The 22,914-nt window shown below is 42.2% G+C and overlaps 1 protein-coding gene across 4 annotated transcripts in view; it reads right to left on the reverse strand.

The window, feature by feature from the left end:
* Positions 1 to 22,688, reverse strand: part of CROCC (ciliary rootlet coiled-coil, rootletin) — a 74,268-nt gene extending 51,580 nt beyond the window's left edge. For 2 of the 4 annotated variants that reach the window (XM_074218304.1, XM_074218303.1), the window contains exons 1-3: positions 22,614 to 22,688; positions 13,682 to 13,823; positions 13,122 to 13,276 (exon numbers count right to left, since the gene is read on the reverse strand). In XM_074218304.1, coding sequence (XP_074074405.1) covers positions 13,122 to 13,256 — 135 coding nt within the window. In that variant the 5' untranslated portion in view covers positions 13,257 to 13,276; positions 13,682 to 13,823; positions 22,614 to 22,688. Of the gene's footprint in view, positions 1 to 13,121; positions 13,277 to 13,681; positions 13,824 to 22,613 lie in introns of those variants that run through there. The other 2 variants (XM_074218302.1, XM_074218301.1) reach the window with 1 other exon arrangement.
* Positions 22,689 to 22,914: the final 226 nt, after the last annotated feature.

Consider the following 22,914-nt stretch of genomic DNA (forward strand, 5'->3'; position numbering starts at 1 on the left):
CACCCACTACTTACTTCTGAGTCCTAAATCCAAGGCAGAGAGGAGTCAATCACAAACACTGACAATGAGCTCAGGACAGGTCCTATGAAGCCAATAGTAACTGGGGGGGGGGGGGGGGGGCTCTGATCCCCAGAAAAGAGGACAACATCCCAGACCAATGGGGAGTCAGCAGTTTGGTGCCTTTGCCTTCATAGGACCCCTGAGCAGGCCACAGAAGCCTAGGGTGGTCAGCTGAAACTCCCAGCAAGAAAATAAATGACAGACCCAAATCTTAGACAAGGACTTTGAGAGCTCAGATCAGGAGTCCAGTGAATAAACACTGAATCACACTAGTTTGGGAGGATTGAAAGCTTGTAGGCCCAGAGTTTCAAAAATAGCAGAAGGATATAAGAATACAAAAGCTCAGGCCAGATATTCCTTCAAAAATGTGGAGAGTTCAACAACAAAATTCAAAGCCAAGAAATAGGCTAGAAGAATGAGCAAACAATAATAACAACAAAGCAAATTCCATCCCATTATAAAGAGCTCTTACAGAGATTCTCAAGACAAAAACCCTGAAGAAAAGATTTACTTGAAAAGCACCTACACAAATCTCACAGAAAAACGTATATTAGATACAAGTTCAATAAGAATTCCTAGATGAGTTAATGAAGGAGTTTAAAAAAACTATTTTAAAAAGCAAATGAGAACAATAGATTAAAGAATGAGAAAGGAGAAGAAAAACATGAAAATATTAACAGTTTGGTAAAGGATATAAAACTTAACAGAAGAAAATAACTTTTAAAATCAGAATTGGTCAAATGATTAAAAAAAGTACAAAAATACTAAAGAAAAATAACTCCTTAAAAGTCAGAATTGATCATGTGGAGGCTAATGACTCCATGAGATATCAGGAAATAATTTTTTTTAAAGTCTAAAGACTGAAAAAAATAAGAAAATGTAGAAATTTTTCTCATAGGAATTTTTCATAGGAAAAAACAACTGTCCTGGAAAACAAATTGAGGAAAGATAATTTAAGAATCATTGAACTATCTAAAAGTCATAAACAAAATAAAAACCTAGACATAAAGAAAACTGTCCAAATATCCTAGAGTCAGAGGTCAAGTAGAAAAGAGATTCCAAAATGAAAACTAGTAATCTTATAATCAAAATCCTGAGCTCCCAAGATCAAGGAAAAAGTATTGCAGGCAACCAGAAAGAAAGAATTCACACACCATGGAGCCACATTCAGGAATATGTAAGATTTAAAACCCACCCCTATAAAGAAGCAGAGAGCTTGAAATAGAATATTCTAGAAGGCAAAGGATCTAAGTTTACAACCAAGAATACTATATCTAACAAAACTGAGTATAGTCCTATAGAGGGGAAATGGACCTTTAGTGAAGTGAAGATTTCCAAGTATTCCTGAAAAAAGACCAGAGCTGAATAGCAATTTTAACATACAAATACAGGAGTCAAGAGAAACAAAAAAGTTAATATGACTGAGAAATCATAAAGGACTAAATAAGATTTAACTATTTATATATCTAAATGAATAAATGATACATGTAAGCTCCTCTGAACTTTATTATCACCGGGAATCATAGATTAGGGAGTCTACCTAAACAGATGATCTGATGTGATTCTGTTATGTTTGGATGATCTCAAAAGAAAAGAATGAGTGAGGAAGGGGAATGCATTGGGGGAGGGAAAGACAAAGGAAAATGGGGGACATTATCTCACATAAATATGTTCTTGAAGTGGAGTTTATATAACAAGGGGGTAGTAAAGAGGAACACCACGTACTTGTACCTCACTCTTATCTGAACTTGTAAAGAAGAAAAGAATACAAATACAGATATACCTTACTGAACAGAAAAATAGGGAGAAAAGGTGAAAAGGGGGAATAAGAGAAAAGTTAGACTAAGGGAGGTATTAGTGAGAAACAAAAAAAAGGAAAAGGGGAACAAAGAGAAGGATAAGTACAATAGTATGAGGTTCATTCAGCAAGTGGTACAGTGGATAAAGCACCAATACTGGAGTCAAGAAGATATGAGTTCAAGTCTAACCTCAAACACTTGAACACTAGCTCAATAGCCTTTTGAAAAGTCACTTAACCCCATTGTCTTGCAAAAACCAGAAAAGAAAAATAAGTTGGAGGAAAATTCAAAATGGGATGAACTCACTTGTAAAAAAGATAGCTACAATATTGTAAAGATAATCATTTTGAAAGACTTAGAAACTGATCAACAATTCCATAGGATTCACGAGAAAACACTTCAAGAATGAGAACTGATTGACTCAGATTAAAGAACATTCTCGGGGCAGCTAGGTGTCATAGTGGATAAAGTACCAGCCTTGGAGTCAGGAGCACCTGGGTTCAAATCCAGTCTCAGACACTTAATAATTACCTAGCTGTGTGGCCTTGGGCAAGTCACTTAACCCCATTTGCCTTGCAAAAACCTTAAAAAAAAAAAGCACATTCTCATTCCCCCCCCCCCCCCTTCAATTGTTTTCCATGACTACACTTTTGGAATAGACTGTATTCCTCTCACCTCACTATCTAGGGGAGGGGAAGGGGGGCATTTGGAACTGAACATAAAGTTAAACTTTGCAAAAATAAAATAAGACACTTATTAGATACAGGAACCTGGGAAAGGCATTAAACCCCTCTGAACCTTAGTTACCCAATCTACAAAATAAGGGTACTAATAATTGCATTCCCTACTACCTACGGTTGCTGAAAACACTCTTTAAGCTCCAAGCACCAGAAACACAACAATTGTCAGTACTTTACCAATCCGTAGTCAATGGCGGCAACACACTGAAGGTATGTTGCTAATTCTGCTGGGCAGAGCTAGTTCTGGCCGTTCAGTTCAACAATCACTTATTAATCATTCACTATGTACAAAAGCTACATGGTCACTGCTATGTTAATGAACATTGAAATTTCCTTATTTAATCATTACCTTTTATCATTCCATCTTTCCTCACAATCCTATCAATGTGACCCCTAATCCTTCAATCTCTCATTTCTCTCCTAGGCCATCAAATCTGCACTGGCTGTACTTTTCTCCCTTCTCCATCTTCACCCCTATGTGAACCAGTTCACTTCTACACCATTCTCTACACTTGATTACCTTGCCCCCTGATCATCTTGATGACCCTAAATAGTAACCTTGCATTATTCTCATCATTCACAACCTTTTTCTCCTATTCCTGTATTACAAAACTAAACTGGAAACAAATCACAAAACCATGCTGACGGGGTCCACTACAAAGTTATGTCATATAATCCCAAATGGGCTTTCACTTTAGCAAAGCAATTTATGACTTTTTCCAATCACCACAACTCCTTTTCCAAACCTTTCCATTCTTCCTCCAATCTTCCGTGTCTCTCCCTCTCTCTACCCTCTTAGCTGAGAACTTTGCCTCACTAAAACAACTGGTGGCCATTTTTTTAGAGATCCCTCTTCTTCCTCCAGTGTATCCCCCACTATCTCCTCCTTATCCCTGTCTCACATGAAGAGGTGCTGCTTCTCTTTGCCAAGGCTAACTTTCTCTACATGGACAAATGATCCCATTCCATCTTCTCCAGCAGACTCGACCATCTATCAGCCCTACTCTTTTTCCAATTTCAATCTCTTGCTAGCTACTGGATGCTTCCCTAATACTTACAAACATGCCCTTGTCTCCCAACCTCAAAAAACCCTCCCTTGATCCATTTATCCCTAGCAGCTTTCATTCTCTTCCTTTCATTCTCCTTCCTTTTGTGGCTAAACTCTTGAGAAAGGCGTCTATTGGGTGTAGAGCCAAGATGGGAGAATAAAGGCAGAGAAAGGTCTCTATAAGTGGTGCCTGCATTTCCTCTCCTCACCTTGCTCCTGGACCACTATAATAAACCTTCTGGTTGATTTCCTTGCCTTAAATCTCTCTTCCTCCCTCCAGGACAACATCTACCCAGTCACCAAGGAGATCTTCCCAAAACAAAGCTCTGATCCTGTCAACTCCCTTTGCCCCAATAAACTCAGGTGGCTCCCTATTACCTTCAGAGTGAGATGTAAAATCTTCATGTGACTTTTAAGGCTCTGTATAAAATCTCATCCCTTCCTACCTTCCCTGTCTTCTTACATTTTATTCCCCTCCAATATTCTACAGTGTTATTTGCCCTTAGTTTTGGAAGAGCATCACTGACATCAAGAGATGACGCCATGACTCATGTGTAAATTGAATTTAAATGAGGTAGAGTTTCACAAAGTTATTGAAGTCTAGTGGCAAAACAAAGTGAAGACAACCGAGATGACCTGGAATGCAATGGATAGTCTTAGCATCTTTGATGTCTAACCAAATTCCAAGCACCTGCTTTAGCTGCCTTTGTGGCTGTTGGAGCAAGCTGTTTTCATCTACCCATTTCACTAAGGAAAGTCTTCACATGCATGGGGTAGGCAGTCTCCTAATTCACAGATGGCTTTGAGACACCCTTGGGTAGTCCATCTATTGAGACAGTTTACTGGGGTTTGCCATTCATACTACAGATCCATGGAGTCACAGGTGAGAATTGGGTGGCAGGTAGACACCAAAGGTAGATTGACTTGGCAGCTCTCACACCAAAGGTGCTAGTACTGAACCCCCATACATCCTTTTTTAAAACTTTTATTTATCTATTTAAGGCAATGGGTGACTTATCCAAGGCCACACAGCGAGGTAATTATTGTCTGAGGCTGGATTTGAACTCAGGTCCTCCTGACTCCAGGGCCAGTGCTCTATCCACTGCACCACCTAGCTGCCCATCCCCATACATCCTTAAAATATTTATCTCCTTGCTGTTTGTTGCCAATGTTCTATCTCCTGACAGTGGACTGTCTCCCAAACCTGGAATGTTCTCCCACACACACACACCCTCTGGTTTCCTTCAAGTCTTAGATAAAACCCCTTTGTACTTTCTTCTTCAGTGATAGTTTTTCCTCTAAGATTACTTCCAATTTACTCTGCATATATAGATCACATGGACATAGTTGTTTGTAAGTGATCTTCCACACTGCTGAAGGACAGGGCCTGTTTGCATTTGTGTGACATCCCTAGAGCTTAGGACAGGAACTGGCATATAATAAACATTTAAGAAATGTTTTATATCAATCTAGTTGTCTACCTTCGAACCCAAGATGTCAGAATGTTAGAGCTGGGAGGGAACTTAAAACACAGAGTGTCAGAGCTGGGAGGGACCTTTGAACCAGGATGTCAGAGCTAGGAGGGGTCTTAGAACACAGAATGTCAGAGCCGGGAGGGTCTTTAGAACACAGGATATCAGAGCTGAAAGGGGTCTTAGACCAGAGAATGTCAGAGCTGGGAGGGGTTTTAGAACACAGAATGTCAGAGCTGGGAGGGTTTTTAGAACCCAGGATGTCATAGCTGGGAGGGTCCTTAGAACACAGGATGTCAGAGCTGGGAGGGTCTTTTAAACCATTCAGATCAGATCTCACCATCCTACATTTTGTAGATCCAGAGAAATCAAATTATTTGCCCTAGGTCACAAGAGCTGGGATCCCAACCCAGAAGTTCTGGTTCCAAGTCAGGTTTTTCACTCCTGTCATTTGCTTCTAAACCTACAGCCAGGGGAATTCCTCTGAGAATTCAGCCTAAGACCCTAGAAGTGAGGAACTGGACACTGTACTCCTACACAAAGGATCACTCCAACAAGACACAAAGATCATATATGTCTGTAAACACCCAGCCAACGTGGGCTGCTACATGTTTAACAATAGACTCTCCAGGAAAAAAGGCATACTGTTTAGTTAACAACTTTCCATCCCTTATCTAAGTCTAAATAATTTTTAAAAAACCAACAAAACAAACCCTAATTTGTGGCATTTGTGGGTTTCAGAGGTGAAAATGCTCATAATGAAAATTTAACAACTGGCTGGAGTGCTGTCAGCCCTGGATCTGATTGCAAGTGGGGGAGGGGAGGCTTGTTGGTCTGCTTTGGGATGCAAGTCTGTAGAGTGTGATGCAGGATGCTGTCTGCCTTGCAGCTACCCAAGAGGACCATTTACCTATGTCTGCACAGGAATGTGTCCATCTGTAAAGGGCTTCCATTTCTGCATCTCTCTGAGTGTGTGGAGTATCATACATGAGTATACATCCTGAGTATGTATTCATGTAGCTGTGAACATGTTTAGAAGGTGACTGCTGTTATGTGTTGCTGTATGTGTCACAGAGAGAGAGAGGGAGGGAGGGAGGGGGAGACAGAGAGAGGGAGAGGGGAGGTGGAGAGGAAGAGGGAGAGAGATTGGTTAGAGATACAGCTACTACTCAGCTGTGGACTAAGGAGTTCATTTTCCTTCCCACTTCCAAATCACGCTCCCTCATCCTGAGTCCTTTTCTCACAAAACCCATTTCTGAATCTTTCATTTAATTCCAGAGGGCATGGGGGCTTTCACCAAGCCAGGGATAAATGAAGTTTACTGTATCCCATAGCAACTGCTACCTTGGCAACTGCCATTCAATTCATCCAGCCCCCTGTTGCCATGGACACTAGGGAGCCCCAGCAGGGCCAGCTTCAAGTGGGCCTCAAAAGGAGGAAAAGTGTGTGTGTGTGTGTGTGTGTGTGTGTGTATGTGCATGTGTGTAGGGGAGGGGAGGGGAGGGGAAAGGGAATGCCACATTCAGTGAGATGAGGGAAGAGAAAGAACTCAAATCACAGGTAGTCAAATCTCTCCAGCCCAGAGACAGGGCAGGGATCAGGGACTAGGGAAGCCCCAGCTCCTGTGGGGCTGACCTTCTTGGTGCCCAGAATCTAGACAATATCTCACAATATGTGAGCCCAAACATCTTGAGGGGGAAGTGTATATGTGTGCATGTCTCCCTCGGGATTCTGTGTACACATCTGGCTGGTCTCTGTCCATAACAATGAGATGTCCTATGTCTGTCTATACATTTGTGACTTCTTGTGTCTGGGGGGGGGGGGGGTCCTCTGATTGTGTGGCTGTTCTCCAACCTAGGTGAAGCCTAGAGGAACATAACCAAATTTTCTTCAAACATGACAAAGGAGAGGTGTGACCTCGCTTTCATTCATTCTTTCCTTTTACGAATGTGTCACAGCCTCAGTAATCCCATCCATCCTCCACACAGCCAGCAAAGGGACATTCCTGAGACCAAGGCCCCGCTGGACTCCCCTTACTCAAGAAGCTCCAGTGCCTTCCTGTGACCACTGGGATAAAATACAAACTAATTATGTAAACATAAAGGTGTTCAGTGGGTCAGGCCTTTACCATCGGATCCCAGTCTTAGTAGGCATCACTCCCCTTCATTTTTCAATTCTACCACTATCAAACCAGCCTTAACTCTGTTGCTAACACCAGATACTTTATCTCCCATTTCCTTCCTTTCTCATCCCCAAGAACTCCTTCAAACACCCCCCCAGCTGCTAATGTGCTTTATATGTGCATCTCTGTGCACAAGAGAATACATGTGTATTACATACATTATGTATATGGGTATGTCTATACATGTCCATATATTCACTTAGAATGTTTTATACATACCAATATAATTAAATACATGATGTTTCCAATAAGAAGAAAGGAAACAAAGTGTCTCCTATACCTCAGGCGCAGTGCTTTGCACTTTACAAATATTCTATTTTGATCTTCACGATAACCCTAAGAGGTAGATGCTATTAATATAATTTTTATTTTACAATTAAGAATACTGAAGCAGACAACAATTAAGTCTGACTCTTCGTGATCTCATTTGGGGATTTCTTGGCAAAGATACTGGAATCGCTGCTGTTTCCTTCTGCAGCTCATTTTACAGATAAGGAAACTGAGGCAAAGAGGGATAACTGACTTGCCCAAGGTTACACAGCTATGTGGAATCTGGATTTGAACCCAGGCCTTCCTGATTGCAGGTCCAGAACTATCACTTCACTGCCTCTGGATGACAGAAGGTGAACTCCTTGAGGATACTATGCTCTGCCTCGCATACTGCAGGCCTGAGGATGGATTGATTGATCAATAAGCTTCAAGTTGGGAGAAGAACTGTGAGGTCTCCAACTCTAGTAGAATGGAAAAGGTTAAGGCAGATCCACTAGCTTCTAACCTAGCTCTTAAGCTCCAAGTAAAAATAATATATTAATAATTCAAATTTATATACTACTGTAGATAGCTAGGTAGTGCAGTGGATAGAGCTCCAGGTCAGGAATCAAAGAAACCTGAATCCAAATCCAGCTTCAGATGCATGATTGTGGGCAAGTCATTTATTTCCATTTGCCTCAGTTTCCTCATCTGTAAAATGAGCTGAGTAGGAAAAGGCAAACTAATCCAGTAATATCTTTTTTTAAAGAAAGATTTTATTTATTTTGAGTTTTACAATTTTTTTCCAATCTTTCTTCCCTCCCCCACCCCCCACAGAAGGCAGTCTGTTGGTTTTTAAGTTGTTTCCATGGTATACACTGACCTCAGTTAAATTTTATAAGAGATAAATTATATCCTTAAGGAAGAAAAATAAAGTATAAGAGATAGCAAAATGACATAATAAGATAATGGGTTTTCCCCCCTAAATTGAAGGTAATAATCTTTGGTCTTGGTTCAAACTCCACAATTCTTTCTCTGGACAGTAATGTCTTTTTCAAGAAAACCCCAGATGGGGTCAGAAAGAGTCAGGGATGAACAAAACAAAGATATGTATATATATATATATATATATATATATATATATATATATATATATATATATATATATATATATATACACACACACACATACACACACACACACACACATATATGTGTGTGTATATATATATATATATATATATATATATATAGTTGTGAAGTCATCTCTCATTGGAAAATACATTATCTCATTTGAGGCAGATACTACTAGTGCTACTTAACTTATTTTATAGATGACGAAACTGAAGCTTAACAAACAGAAATAACCTGGCAGATATCAGAGGTGGGATTTGAACCCAAATCTTCTGACTTTAGAACCCAGTTCTTTATCTATCTGTCTTCTAGGAAGAACCTAGGAGATTCCACTCCCATCTCCCCCAAGAAAAGGCACACTTAAACCCTCCTAGATCAGAGAAAATTCAAAGACACAACCTCCACAAGTCCCTGGTTAAGTGTCCAAAGGCAATGTGGTTTAGGGGGGAAACCCCTGAATTTGGAATCTTAAAGGATCTGGTTCTGGAAAAGTCAATTATCTCTACAGGTTTGTTTCCTAATCTACAAAAATCAAGGGGTTAGATAATCTCAGGGTCCCCAGTCAGTCTACAAAGGAGTTTTTGGAGGGAGGGAGGGGCAGTGCTCAGAACAAAAGGCTGGCATCCAGCAAGGCCCCCAACGAACATTCACATCATCTGCTGGGTTTTGGTTCATTTGTTGAATGTCATCCCAGTAGGGATGATGAATAGCTGATTCCATTCCTATAGAGCTTCAGGGATTAGAAAGCTCTGTCTTCCCAACTTCCCCTGGAGGGAGGGTATGTATTATTATTCCCACTTCACATTTGAGGAAACTGAGGCTCAGAAGGGTAGTGACATGTCCAAGGTCTTAATGTAGTTCAAGGGTTGATGTCAGAGTGTCCAAGGAGAGATTTCAGGGAGTCCATGAACTTGGAGAATAAACATAATTACATTTTAATTTCAATATAACTGTTTTCTTTGGTAATTCCATGTATTTTACCCATTTAAAAGTGTTTCTTCTGAGAAGAGGTTGTAAAGCCCTTAATCAATCATGAGGTCCATGATGCAAAGAAAGGGGAAGACTCCTTGGGACAGTAAAAGAACTGGGAGATGTGGAGTCGCTGAACAAGACTTGAATCTTCACTCTGCTACCTACTGGTAATCCATGACCCCACAGAACCCATCTGTTCCTCAGTTCCTCCTCTGGAGTTAATAATGTTCTGAATGCTATGACTGGGATAGAAGTCTACTTCAGTTCTTGGGTTCTTACCCTCTTTGCTTCAAATATGGCACCCTTCCCATTAAGCCATACTGCCTCCATTGGTTCAGAGCTGCCCATAAAGAAAGGATACAATTTCTAAGGCTGGAATTTGGATAAGAGGACAGTTGCCAATAGGTAACCCCCCTCCCAACACCCAGGCTAGAATCAAAGACCAGCTTGAGGTCCTTCAGTCTGGCTTTCCCCTTTTGTCCCTCTCTTTCAGCAGGATAATCCTGAGAAAACCAGCTCCACAAATGCCCAAGGATTCATCCATTCATTGGTAGGGAGCCCACCCACCCTGATTCATCTCATGGCAAGTCCCAACAGGCCCAGAAACCAACCCCAGGCTTTCCAGCTTGTCCAGGCAGGCCTGGGCTAGGAGAGCAAGCCAGTGCAGGCTACATGGACCTGGGACCTGGGGAATGAAGACAAAGACATACAAAGGGGTGAATTCCCCTGTAACTTGCAGATACAGGCAGTCCCAGGCATCCATACAATGGATGAAAATTGAGGAGACCTCTATTCTAGCCCTGGCTCTGTCTCTAACTAGGGGGCTGGTTATCTTACGCAAGTCACTTTGAAGGAAGCAGGAGACCTGGGCTCTGACACTCACTGTGTCTGACCATGGACTTCTCTGGTCCTTCCTCTCCCCAAGTGGCCATGTCCATAAGATAATAGGGCTGAAATAGATGATCTTGAATATTCCCTCTAGATCTAGCATTCTGTCTTTTAAGGGCCCTTCCTACTCTGAGATTCTGTGTTCTAAGGACACTCCCAGCTCTGACATCCTGGGTTCTAAACTTCCTCTAGGCTCTGGCATTCTATGCTGTAGGGTCCCTCCCAGCTGATTTTTTCTTTTAGATTTTGCATCATAACACACACACACACACACACACACACACACACACACACACAGAGAAAGATAAAGAAAAACATTTAAGCCCAAACATCTAAAACAGTGACCTCATCTCAGTGAATAAAATATTCTATACTCAGAATCTAATCATTTGTTCTCTGGAAAGATCAAGTTTCCCAGTGCCAAAGTTCATGGCCCTTTCTCAATTCCCATTAATTTCCAACATGCCCAACATTTCTAACACCACTGTCCATACTCTGTCTTCCAATCTCCTCTTCCAGCTCTTCTTGCTAATGATTTATGTAGATTTCTTTGATATTCTACAAATTCACTGAATTTACAATTTCAGTTGAAGCTTTAGGCTAATTTTCTAAGGAAATTATCCTATCACCTGCAAGAAAGTGATCACTTTGTTTCTATATGAGGCTATACCTATTCCATCCATTTCTCTTTCTTTTATTATTGCTCTAATTAGTATTTCTAGGAGTTATGTTGAATAGTAGTTATGTCAATGGGTAATTCCAGGCACAGCTTTCTACCCACTGCACTACTTGGCTCTATTTATCCTATACGCAATCATATATATATGATATATATATACATATATATATGCGTATATTTGTATATATGTTGTTTTGCAGAGACGTTTGCATGTTGACTGTTATGAGCTCCTGTGTGTGTGTGTGTGTGTGTGTGTGTGTGTGTGTGTGTGTCTAGATGATAAATAGATAGATAGATGGACTGGATAGATAGATAGATGACAGATGGATAGATGGATTAGATAGGTAGATAGATGGATAAATGGATGGATGGATAGAAGATAGATAGATGGAAAGATAGATGGATAGATAGATAAATAGACAGATAGATGATAGATGGACTGAATAGATAGATAGATAATAGATAATAGATAGATAGATAGATAGACAGATGATAGATGGACTGGATAGATAGATACACATACATATGTGTTGTTTGTACAGAGTCATTTACATGTTGATTTATGAGCTCTTTGAGAGCAGGGACAGTATTTTTGTCTTTCTTTGTATCTCAGCCCTTGGTACGATGCTTAATAAACACTTGCTGAGTTGATTGGACTTAATGGTCTGACTATTCCTTCTGCATCTTGTTTGACAAAGCATACTCCGTGTTACCTCTCTGGGCCTTGCTCAAGGCTCTCTCCTGGACCCTCTGCCATCTCTACCCTCTCTCTTAGTGACACTGTCACTCCCGGAGGTTTCTTTCTCCTTTCTATGAAGGACTCCCTTAATCGACATTTACAGCCTTAGTCTCTCTCCTGAGCTCTGGTCCTCTATCACCAACTGCCCATAGGACATTTTGTTGGAAGTCCCTTTAGGAATCTCAAATTCAACATTTCCATAAAAGAAAAAAATTTCCTTCCACTACCAAAGGCACAACTTTCTTCTAACCATCCACATTTGCAATATGGAATAATTATTTTTGATTCTTGCCCTTCCTACTTCCCCATAGCAGTTATCAAACTTTATTTCTACTTTCATCTCTTTGGCATGTAGTAGGGAATGGAATGAATAACTGCTTGTTGAATGAACCAAATGTTTGGATGGGGTCAGGTTCCTATGGTCTTCAATGCCAAAGAGGAATTAGTATTTGATTCTAGAGGTAAAAGGGAGCCAGTGAAGCGTCTTGAGCAAGGGCAGTGTCCTATTTTAGAAACATCACTTTGCCAAATTCTTGGAGGACAGACTGGAGACTGGCAAGACTACATTGGCATGGAGATAAGAGGGCAGAAAGAGGTTAGGATCCATTCCTCCATGCCCATGTGAGTCAGAACAACAGGAACACCAGTCTGACTGGATCACAAAGATGCCCAAGCATGCTGTTTCCTTATGTAGAAGACTAAGAAACCACTAGAACACTCTTCTAGCTTGAAAACTAAAATTCTATGGTTCTACCTTGAATAATAATAATTGTTATTACATACACATGAACACAAAGACACTTATATGGGGACATGTACACACTCTTAAAATATGTATTTGTGTGTATATCTATACACATATACATACATATATATATACATATATATATATATATATATGTATATATATATGTAAAACATAAAAAACCAAAATATACATTCAATCAATTTTGGAGCTAAATTTCCAGACCATGAATAAGGAATAAAAAATGACCAGTGAGGAAAAGATCTTGGAATCATCAGATTACTCGTCCATCCCTTTTCCTTCCAATGAGGTCAGCTGTTCTCCTAACCAGCCCAGCAGGCTTGTTGCCCCTCTCCAGAGGCAGCAGCAGCAGTAGCCCCTCCCCTGGAGCCCCCAGGCTCCCCAGGCACCTACCCTCTCACTGATGGCATTGTATTTTATGGCTAGTTCATCACGCTCTGCCCGGCTCTGGGACAACAGGTCCTCAATGCGGGATAGTTCCTGCTGCAGGATGCGATTTTCTTCTTGGAGAGTTAGCAGGGATGCCATCTCTGGAGACTGAGCAGCCTCTGGGGTGAGGGAGTGAGAAAAAAGAAACCTCTGCCATATTGGCTCTGTCCAGAGAAACTGGAGAACTCAGATCATCCACGACCTCTTTCCCTCTCAAACATCCAACCCAAGGGAGGATGCAAAGACTCAAGCTGTCCTGGCAGGGCAGTCCCTCCAGATTGGGAGTGAGGGGGGACAGCAACCAGATAGATAAATAGATACAACTGAGATGCCCAGAAGAGGGTAGGCTGCAGTTGATTTCTAGGAACTCAAACCCTGAAAAACCGCCTCCTCCTCAAGGCAGACATATAAACCACCCACTATATAGGGTTTCCAGCCACAACTACTCTGGATTCCAGTCTTTTGAAGATCTGTAACCCTAATATGCCCAGGAATGTAAGTGCTCCCACAATCCAGGTCCTTACCTGGGTTCTCAGGCTCCGAAAGATTCCGAGTAACAATTTCACGGATGCAGGCAGGCAGGCGGGAGGGTCCAGTGTCCTGGCCTGGGTCCTGCACTGTCAGGCCCTTTTCCTCCTCTGAGGTCAGGAGGCTGCTTTCTAGTTTCTAAGGGAAGAAAAACAGACCTATCTTGAGTGGTTGGGGTCAGGGAAGAAGGGGGCTAAGTGAGCCTCATCCAACTCCTAGGATTTCATTTTAACATGTTGCTTCCCAATGTAGTGGGCACATAAAACAATTAAGGTCCTGAAAAGACTCCCTAGAATCCCATAAGATGGAGATAAGAAAGGTGGCTAAGACCTGGAAAAATCCATCCAACCCAACAAGCATTGCTTAAACTTATAAATACCTATAATAGGCATTATGCCAGCCACTGGAGATGCCAAGAGAAAACAAACTCTTCCAAGCTGTTTAAATTCTACTTATCCAACATTTATGAGCACCTACAATACTCTGGGCACTAGGTTGGCACTGTTCTACTGGGGTGTACATCATGAAAACAATCATAATAGCTAAACCACGACATTGACATAGTTCTTTTAAGGTTTTAAAGTTTTCTAGAGATCAAAGAAAGGAAAAAGATTCACATACACTAACATGTTCATGGCACCTTTTTTGTGGTGACAAAGAACTAGAAATTTAGGGAGTGTTCATTAATTGGGAAATGGTTAGACAAATTATAGGATATGAAGGTGATGTAAGAAATGATGTAGGAGGTGCTTCAGAGAAACATAGGAAGACCTATATGAATTGATGCACAGTGAAGGGATCAAAACCAGCAGAATCATTTACACAAGGACAACAATAGGTAAAGATAATCAATTTTGAAAGACTTAAGAATTCTATCAATTCATTGATCAACCAGGATTCCAAAAGACTGATGATAAAGAATGCTATCTATTTCCTTGACAGAGAAGTGAGGGATTCAATATGCACAATGAGACATAGATTTTTGGATGTGGCCGATATAGAAATTTGTTTTGTTTGACTATGCAAACATTTTCGAAGAATTTTGTTTTTCTCTCTTTTTTTTTCAGTTGGGGAATGGGAAAGAGGGAAAGAAAATAAATCTTGTTAAACTTTTTCTAATCTAATTTTAAAAAACAGAAGAAAAGTATTTTGCAATTATTATCTCATCTGATTCTCGTGACATTCCTGTGAAGTAGGTGGTAATGGGTATACTGATAGGTATTAATATACCCATTTTACAGATAAGGAAACTAAGATTCAGAAAGCTTGTATAAGTGAGAGGAAGGATTTTAATTCAGCTCCAGGTCTAATATTCTATCTTCTAAGACCCACTGCCTCTAAAAGATTGTGAAGGTTGAAAAACATTTTAATCACAATTGAAAAGGTGATTTGATTCTTACCATAATACTATATAATACAGGTTTATTATTATTCCCATCTGTAAATTAATTGATTTGCAGGACCACAAATATCAGAAGCTGAACTTGAAGACTTTCTGAACTCAAGATAAGTATGTAGATACACAGACACACATATATGTATATATAAACACAAAACATTTGTGTTGGACAAGATGGGATTGGAAAAGAGCAGGGACCTTCCACCCCAGCAGCTGGCTCAGCTCTCAGCAGAAGCTTCACTACCCAAACGTTCTTTTCCTTCCCAGAAATCACCTTTTGTCCCCCAGACTCCATAAAGCAAAATACCTATGCACTTGAGGTATCAGCCAGGCTCAAGAACACAGGGACCTAGATTAGTTCTGGTGGGGAGAGGAATAAGGAGGAAACTAAGATTTGAGCCTAGCAAAAGAGAGAAAGAGAGAGAGAGAGAGAGAGCAAGAGAGCCTAGAATGCCCAGGACCCTGTGCTCCACAGTTCACTCCTCTCTTAGGAAGGATATTTTCCTTCCCAAGTTACCAGCAGAAAACCATTTAGCATGAACAGGGGACATTTATTCCCCTAGGATCACGGAATTTGGAGATGGAAAAGTCCTTAAAAGTCACATGTAAGTACTTGATGCTTTCTCATTCATTCATTCATTTATTCAAGTAATCAATGAAGTCGCTTCATTTTTCAAATGGCAATACTGAACTGGGAGGTAACTTACCTATGGTCCTCATTAGCTAAATACAATGTAGCTTAAGTAAGTGGAGAGTTGGCCTTAGCAGTCAGAAAAACCCTGGTTTCTTATATTAGTTCTAGTATGCATTGTCTCTTGCTTTTCTTTCAAATTTTCTTTTCTTTTTCTAATTACATGCAAAGATAGTTTTCAACATTCATCCATTTACAAGTTTCACTTATCATCTCATAACTATGAGCAAATAACCTTTCTGAGCAGAGACTTCCTGCTTTATAAAACAGGCAAAAGGATTTATAATGCCCCACCCCCCAGGCTCAAATTAGGAGTTAAAGATTTCAAATATTTAAGTCAAATATTCAAATTAATTTAGCTATTTCCAATATTAAAATGAGGCCAAGCATTCTCAAGTTATTAGTCATGATTATTGAATCAGGTATTATTCTACTACAGATGTCCAATGTTCTTACTGAAAGGTGGTATGGCTATAATGGTTTGAGAGCCAGGAAAATCTGGGTTCAAGCCCCACCTCCCACCTAGCCTTGCTATTCGACCCTGGAAAAATCAATCCTTCAGGGCTCCAATGATTGTCTAAAATCGTAAGATGAAGAGCAGGTGCTTTACTGAATTGGTAGGGGGAGTTTCCTTCCCACAGTGCCTTATACTGATGAAATCATAGGTCTGGTTTAAAAAAAAAAATTCTCTTTAGCAGTAGCAGCAGTAAGTCAGAGAGCCAGTAACCAAAATCCCATATTGCTAAGGCTTAGGGACTTCTTCCCTCAAATTTCTCCATTCTGAGGGACACAGCTCTAGCTCAAGCCCTCACCACCTCCCACCTGGACTATTAAAATAACCTGCTAAGGACCCCTCCTACCCCTAGCTCTCCTTCCCCCCCCCTCCACCAGGGCCATTCTCGATTCATACCCACCATCACCCATGATGGGCACTCCTGTAGCCCCTAATCCTTGCCCAGGCTATCTCCAACCCTCAGGACCCACCTGAATAACTGTCTCCAACTTCGGGGCAGCCACCGGTGGCCCCTCATCCCTGGAGCTCATGGGGAGAGGCAGTGGGAGCCCAGGGGGGCCAGGCATCCAATCCTTCCTATCGCCTCTTCCTGGGCTCTGTCTCTCTGGATATATAGTGGTGGGCACAGAAAGATGCCCTCCTTATTCAGGAGATAGTGACAGCTGCCCTTGCCCCTGCTGGCCTCAGCAGAGACTCTGGGTCAATCCAGATTATAATTAAATCTCTGACTGATGGTTCTTCCCCCCTCCATGTGACCAGGGAAGGCGGGAGAGGGGAGGGACCCCAGAATGCCAAGTTCTCCTTCATTCTCTCCCCCCCCCCACCTTCTTCTAGGTCCCTTCATTCATCCAACTGCAACACTTCTGGGTCCTAGAGTCCTCCATGTGATATCATAGGGCTTTTAAGAGATGAAAAGGATCTTAGAAATAATGGTATCTGGGCTTCTTAACCTTATTTGGATCATAGACCCTTCTGACAAGTGGGTGAGGCCTCTGGGGCCCTCCTCAGAATCATGTCTCTACAAAGGAATTCAATTATATTTGGGGGGGGAGGCAATTTTTTTCCTAATTAAAATTTCCAGATCCCCTGAGATAGATCCTCAGGAAAAGGACCCTTGATTTCCCCCCAAAACTAGAGGAACCTCAGAGCCAATGCTAGGGAAAAGGCCAGAGGTCCCCCTCCCCCTCTCTACTGCCCCCAACCTCGTCTTCCAAACCTGCCCGCCTCTTACTGAGCATGCGCGTGGGCTCATCCGCCCCCCCCCCCTCAGGATGTCAGTTTCATCCCTGTAAGTTTCAGGGTGGGGACCACCGGAAGTCCAAGGAGCCTCCCCGCTGGGGCGTGACCTGACCTCTGGGCGGGCAGGAGTAGCCACGGCCGCCATTTTTGGTTCTGTCAAACGGTGTGTCTCTTGGGGCGCCACGGCGAAGAGCCTCTTCCACGAGTTCTAATCCTGCCTCAATTGAAAACTACCTTTGCGTGTAATTAGAGGAAGAAAAGAAAATTTTAAATTTGTGTGCTCCTGGGCAAATCATTTAACTCTTTTGGACTCAGTTTCCTCTTCTGTAAAATGGGCTAGAGAAGGAAAGGAAACCACTTTTGAGTGGTTTCTTTGATAAGAAAACCCCAAATGAGGTCGTGAAGCTTCTGAAAGGTGGGAAGGACCCACAACACCACAGCAAGCACTTTGGGAAGGCTGGTGATGCAAGGCCAAACCCAAACGGGGCCTGAGCTCCAGGAGCCAGAGAGAGGATGAGGGGTGACCGCACGCACATGCCCTGTCCTTGCTAAGAGAGTCAACTAAACGCTGAGGTGGGCAAGGGGTGACCCCGGGCAAGTCGCTTAACTCTGCCTCGGTTTCCACATCTGTAAAATAGGGTTAACAATGGCTAGGTGGCGCAGTGGATAGAGCACCCGCCCTGGAGTCAGGAGGACCTGAGTTCAAACCCGGCCTCAGACACTGAATAATTACCTAGCTGTGTGGCCATTTGACCCCCACTGCCTTGCAAAAACCTAAAAAAAATAATAATAATAATATTAGCCAGGACCTACTTCTCAGGACTGCTGTGAGGATCCAATCACAGTAAACACTATATAAATGTTAACTGTTATTAGTGACATACTTTGTCCAGCAAATCTCACTACTATGTATTACTGTGTTATCAAAGGCCGGTCTTATCCCCATTCTAGACTGTAAGTTCCAAGCCTTAGCAATATGGGATTTTGGTTCCTGGTTCTCCTACTAACGCTGATGCTACTGCTAAAGATCATATATTTTTTTTAAACCAACCCTATGATTTCATCATTCTAGATTGCAAGCTCCAAAAGTTTCAAATGAATTCAAATATTTCAAATATTAAAATGGGGAAGCCCAGTTTTATTTACATTGCTTTTTCCCAAGGCAGAACACAGCAGACCAGCAGAACTCTGCAAACAGTAAGCACTTAATAAATGTTGTTTTCTTTTGAATATACATTCAATATATTAAGAACAATATTAATACAAAACTTGTTTCTCACCTAGTGATATCATTTTGATCCTCTTTGATAGGGACAAGAACCAAACAACCAACCAATAATAAGAACTACTTCAGTTTTAAAGTTTTACAAAGAAAAAGATGGGGAAGAAAGGAGCCCAATATTTTCCTCTGTAAAAAGGGAATAGAGAGTTGAGCTAGATCATTTCTGAGATCCTTCCAAGGACTAATATTAGACAATCAGTTTGAGGTCAACTCTGAGGCAGAAAAATTCTCAGACCAAAAAGGAAGTTGGGCAGGAAGGGGTTGCTGGATCCCCAGAGCCGTATTCGGAAAGAATCAGAGCAGAAACCAGAAAGGGATGAGTTGACAGAATCTTGGATTTGGGTTTGAATCCCCTCTCTGCTAATTACCTGCTGTAAGATCTTGTGCTGTTCATTTCCCTGCCTCAGTTTCCTCATTTGATAATAATACTTTTTTTAAATTTTGGTCCAGACTTACAATTTCATGGGCATAGGGAAGGACCAGTGCAGAAATTCCCTCTCCCCAAAGTGTAATTTGTAGCTTTAGTACTGGAGTGCTAAAAGATTAAGTCATATGAACCAAAACCACAGTCACCCCCCTAATATCTATCTGGGTAAGAATTTGAACCCAAGGCTTCCTAACTCCATTGGAAGTTTCTCAGAACAAAAATAGCTGTGTTTGTATGATTCAGACTTGGAGAATGCTTTTCATATATTTACACTATTGGATCCTTATAAGAAACCTGTGAGGCGGATGCTACTGTCCCCATTTTACAGATGGGGAAAATGAGATTCACAGATGACTATCCCAAGCTTTCACTCAAATCATTATTCTATTCCTTGATAAGACATCCAGAGTTCAGTTAAAAATCTGCCACAAACAGCCCAGAAAATAATCATTCACTGCCTCGGTCCAGTAACCTGCTTCCAGTCAACAGATCAGAGCTTTGTTTCCATTTGGCACAATATCTAAATTAAAGACAAGAAGGGCCAGGACAGGCAGAGTGAGGGCCAGTTCCCCCAGAGAAATAAGAGGAATTTGGCTAGGATCCCATAGTCTCAGCATCAAGCTCCAGAAAGAGCCAAGACTCAGTAGGGCTGGATTTTGCCATTGCCTCTGATAAAGCCCCAGTGGGTCTCTGAGTTGGGTGTCTGCTGGTCAAGCCTTGGCCAAGGCTAATATTAACCCCTGCCCAGCATACAGGTGTGTATGGTGGTGATGAGGATGTTAATCAATTGAATAAATAGAAACTGTAAAATAGGGGAGAAAAGGAGAGTTCTTTGGTCAGAGGCCAAATGGTCTCTAGGAAGCATGGATGACGTATTTGAGGCAACTTCTACTATCAGCTTTGAAAGCATTCTACTCTTGCCCCCAACCCAAATCCAAAAGGCAAAAAGAACAGAAGAATAGATGTGGAGGCAAAACCTCAGACAAAGTGGATGTGGAGTTAGAAAGACATGAGTTCAAATTTGACTTCACCACATATACTAGTTGTGTGATCCTGGACAAGTCAGTTAAACTTTATCTGCCTCAGTTTTCTCATCTTTAAAATGGGAATGATAACAGAACCTACCTACCTTCCAGGGTTGCCGTGTACACCAAATTAGATAATATGCAAACTTTCCTGTGCTATATAAAATATTATTATTGATTCCTGGTTCTGGCCATTCTTAACTCTGAACCTCATTTCTAAATTGGGGATAATAATACTGTCATCACAGGACTGTGGTGAAGAAAGTCCTCTTTAAAGTCCAATATAAATATGAACTGCTATCTTGCTCTAGGCTGATTGCCAACAATTCTCCAAAATACTTGATAATTCAAAGACAATTTAATTTAAGGCATTTGTTAAGTGGTGTGTGTGTGTGTGTGTGTGTGTGTGTGTGTGTGTGTGTGTTTTTAAGTTACTCCCTCAAGGAACTTACCCTCTACTGAGAGATACAATAGTGAAAGAAAAAAATGCAATAGAATTTGAGGAGGATGAGAGTGATGGCAAAGAGAAAACTAGGAAGTCTAGGATTCAGAGGTGAGGACGGAATGCTTTCCAGGTTTGGGAGATGGACCATGGAGAAGAAAGCAGATAAAATAGAGCAGGTTATCCAGATCAGAAAAAGAGGCTGGTGGGGCAGCTAGGTGGCACAGTGCATAGAGCAATGGCCATGGAGTCAGGAGGACCTGAGTTTAAATCCAGCCTCAGACACTTAATAATTACCTAGCTGTGTGGCCTTGAGCAAGCCACTTAACCCCATTGCCTTGCAAAAACTTAAAGAAAAAGAAAAAGAAAAGGAAAAGAAAAAGAACAAGAGGCTGAAGTCTCAACTGTGTAGAGCTTTCAAGTCAAAACTGCTAAGTTTGCATTTCAATCTAAAGGCAATAGGGAGCCCCTGCAGTTCTTGAGCAGGTCAGCCAGACCTCTGCTTTTGGAAAATCACATTTGCTGCCTGTGGGGATGGGGTGGGGTGAGAAAGGGAATGGATTGGAGTTCATTAATAAATGCCACATACTTCCCAGATTTAGAACTGGATTTTGTTTTGGAACCTTTAGTTCAACTCCATTTTATAGATGAAGAATTTGAGATTCAGAGAAGTTGAGGGCATTACCCAGGCAATAAGGGCAGAGCAGTTTTGGAAACAAGTTCCATCTGTGGAATTCCTTTTGTTATCTGCAGTTCTTCCCTTTCATAATGATAATAATAATAATCTCATGCCAATAATTTTTTGAAGGTTTCCAAATGTCTTTTCTTACAAATCCGTGTTATGGGGAAATTAGTTACTGGTATCTATAATTCATATATATATATATATATATATATGGAAATCAAGACTGGGGGAGTTTAACTAGATCATAAAGTTACAAGCTGGAATGGAGATTTGAACTCAGGTCTCCTGATTCCCACATCACCCTTCTATTATACTAGGCTGCCTCCCTTTCCCCTTTGTCTGCCTTCACATTCCCAGAGTATACAGTAGGTGCTTAAGAAATGCTGGCTGAAGAACCAAGAGAAGGCTGTATACATAAACAGTACTGTGAGATGGACTACGATGGAGGCAGCTCCTCTCAGGGGCTCAGACTGCCCTAACAGACCTGCTATGGGCAATGCCATCCACATCTAGAGGAAAAACTAAGGAGGCTGAATGCAGAACACAGCAGATTATGGTCACTGGTTTAAAACTGTTATGTTTTTCCTTTCTTTCTCATTTTTTTCTTTTGCCTTAGTTCTAATTCTGTTTTCACAACATGACTAACATGGAAGGATGCTCTGTTTGTCCACCCACAACTTTTGCCAGGTTTGGCTGTCATGGGGAGGGAGGAGGGAAGGGAGGATTGTAGACAAATTGTGAAACTCATAAACGTGCCCAATGGATGGATGCTGAAAACTACCTATGGAACTGGAAAAATAGGATTCAATTTAAAAAAGAAAAATGCAGAACTCAAATCTGCAAATGGATGAATGCTGAAACCTACCTCTGCATGTAATTGGAAAAATAAAAGAATGTTTTTAAAATGTAGCATTCATAAATTTGCAAATGGATGAATGCTGAAAACTACCTTTTTTATGAATTTGGAAAAATAAAATGTTATTAAAAAAGAAAACCGTGGACCTCAAAAATCCGCCGGTGGGTGAAAGTTGAAAACGACCTTTGCATGGAGACGAGGAAAAGCCACGGGAGAAAGGCGCCTTTGGCAGCCTGGGGGCCCCGCGGGGCCCGGCCCGGCCCGCCCCCCCCCGCCCCCGCGGCCCCCCGCCCCGGGGTGCGCCCCCTCCCCCGCCCCGGGGTGCGCCCCTCCCCTCCCGCGCCCCCCGCCCCCAGCCCGGCTCCTACCTCCGGCCCCGCGGCCCGCGCAGCCCGACCCAGGCCCGGGGCGGGGCCGCCGCGCCGCAGCCTCCGGGAGGGGGAGGGGCGGGGCGGGGCCGGGCCGCGGCCCCTCCCCCCGGGCCGCCCCGGTAACGCGCCCCCGGGGGGGGAGCGGGGGACCCCGCGGCGCGGGGGCGCGGAGCCGGGAGCGCTGGATGGGGGCCTTAGAGCCCCCCGAGGCCCGGCCTTCACACCCGCTTCCTCCCCAGGGACAGGCTAGGGAGGCCCCGCCCCGCGGCAGAGCCGCCCCGGCGCCGAGCCCGAGCCC

Source organism: Macrotis lagotis, chromosome 1 (assembly GCF_037893015.1).
Source record: "Macrotis lagotis isolate mMagLag1 chromosome 1, bilby.v1.9.chrom.fasta, whole genome shotgun sequence".
NCBI lineage: Eukaryota > Metazoa > Chordata > Mammalia > Peramelemorphia > Peramelidae > Macrotis > Macrotis lagotis.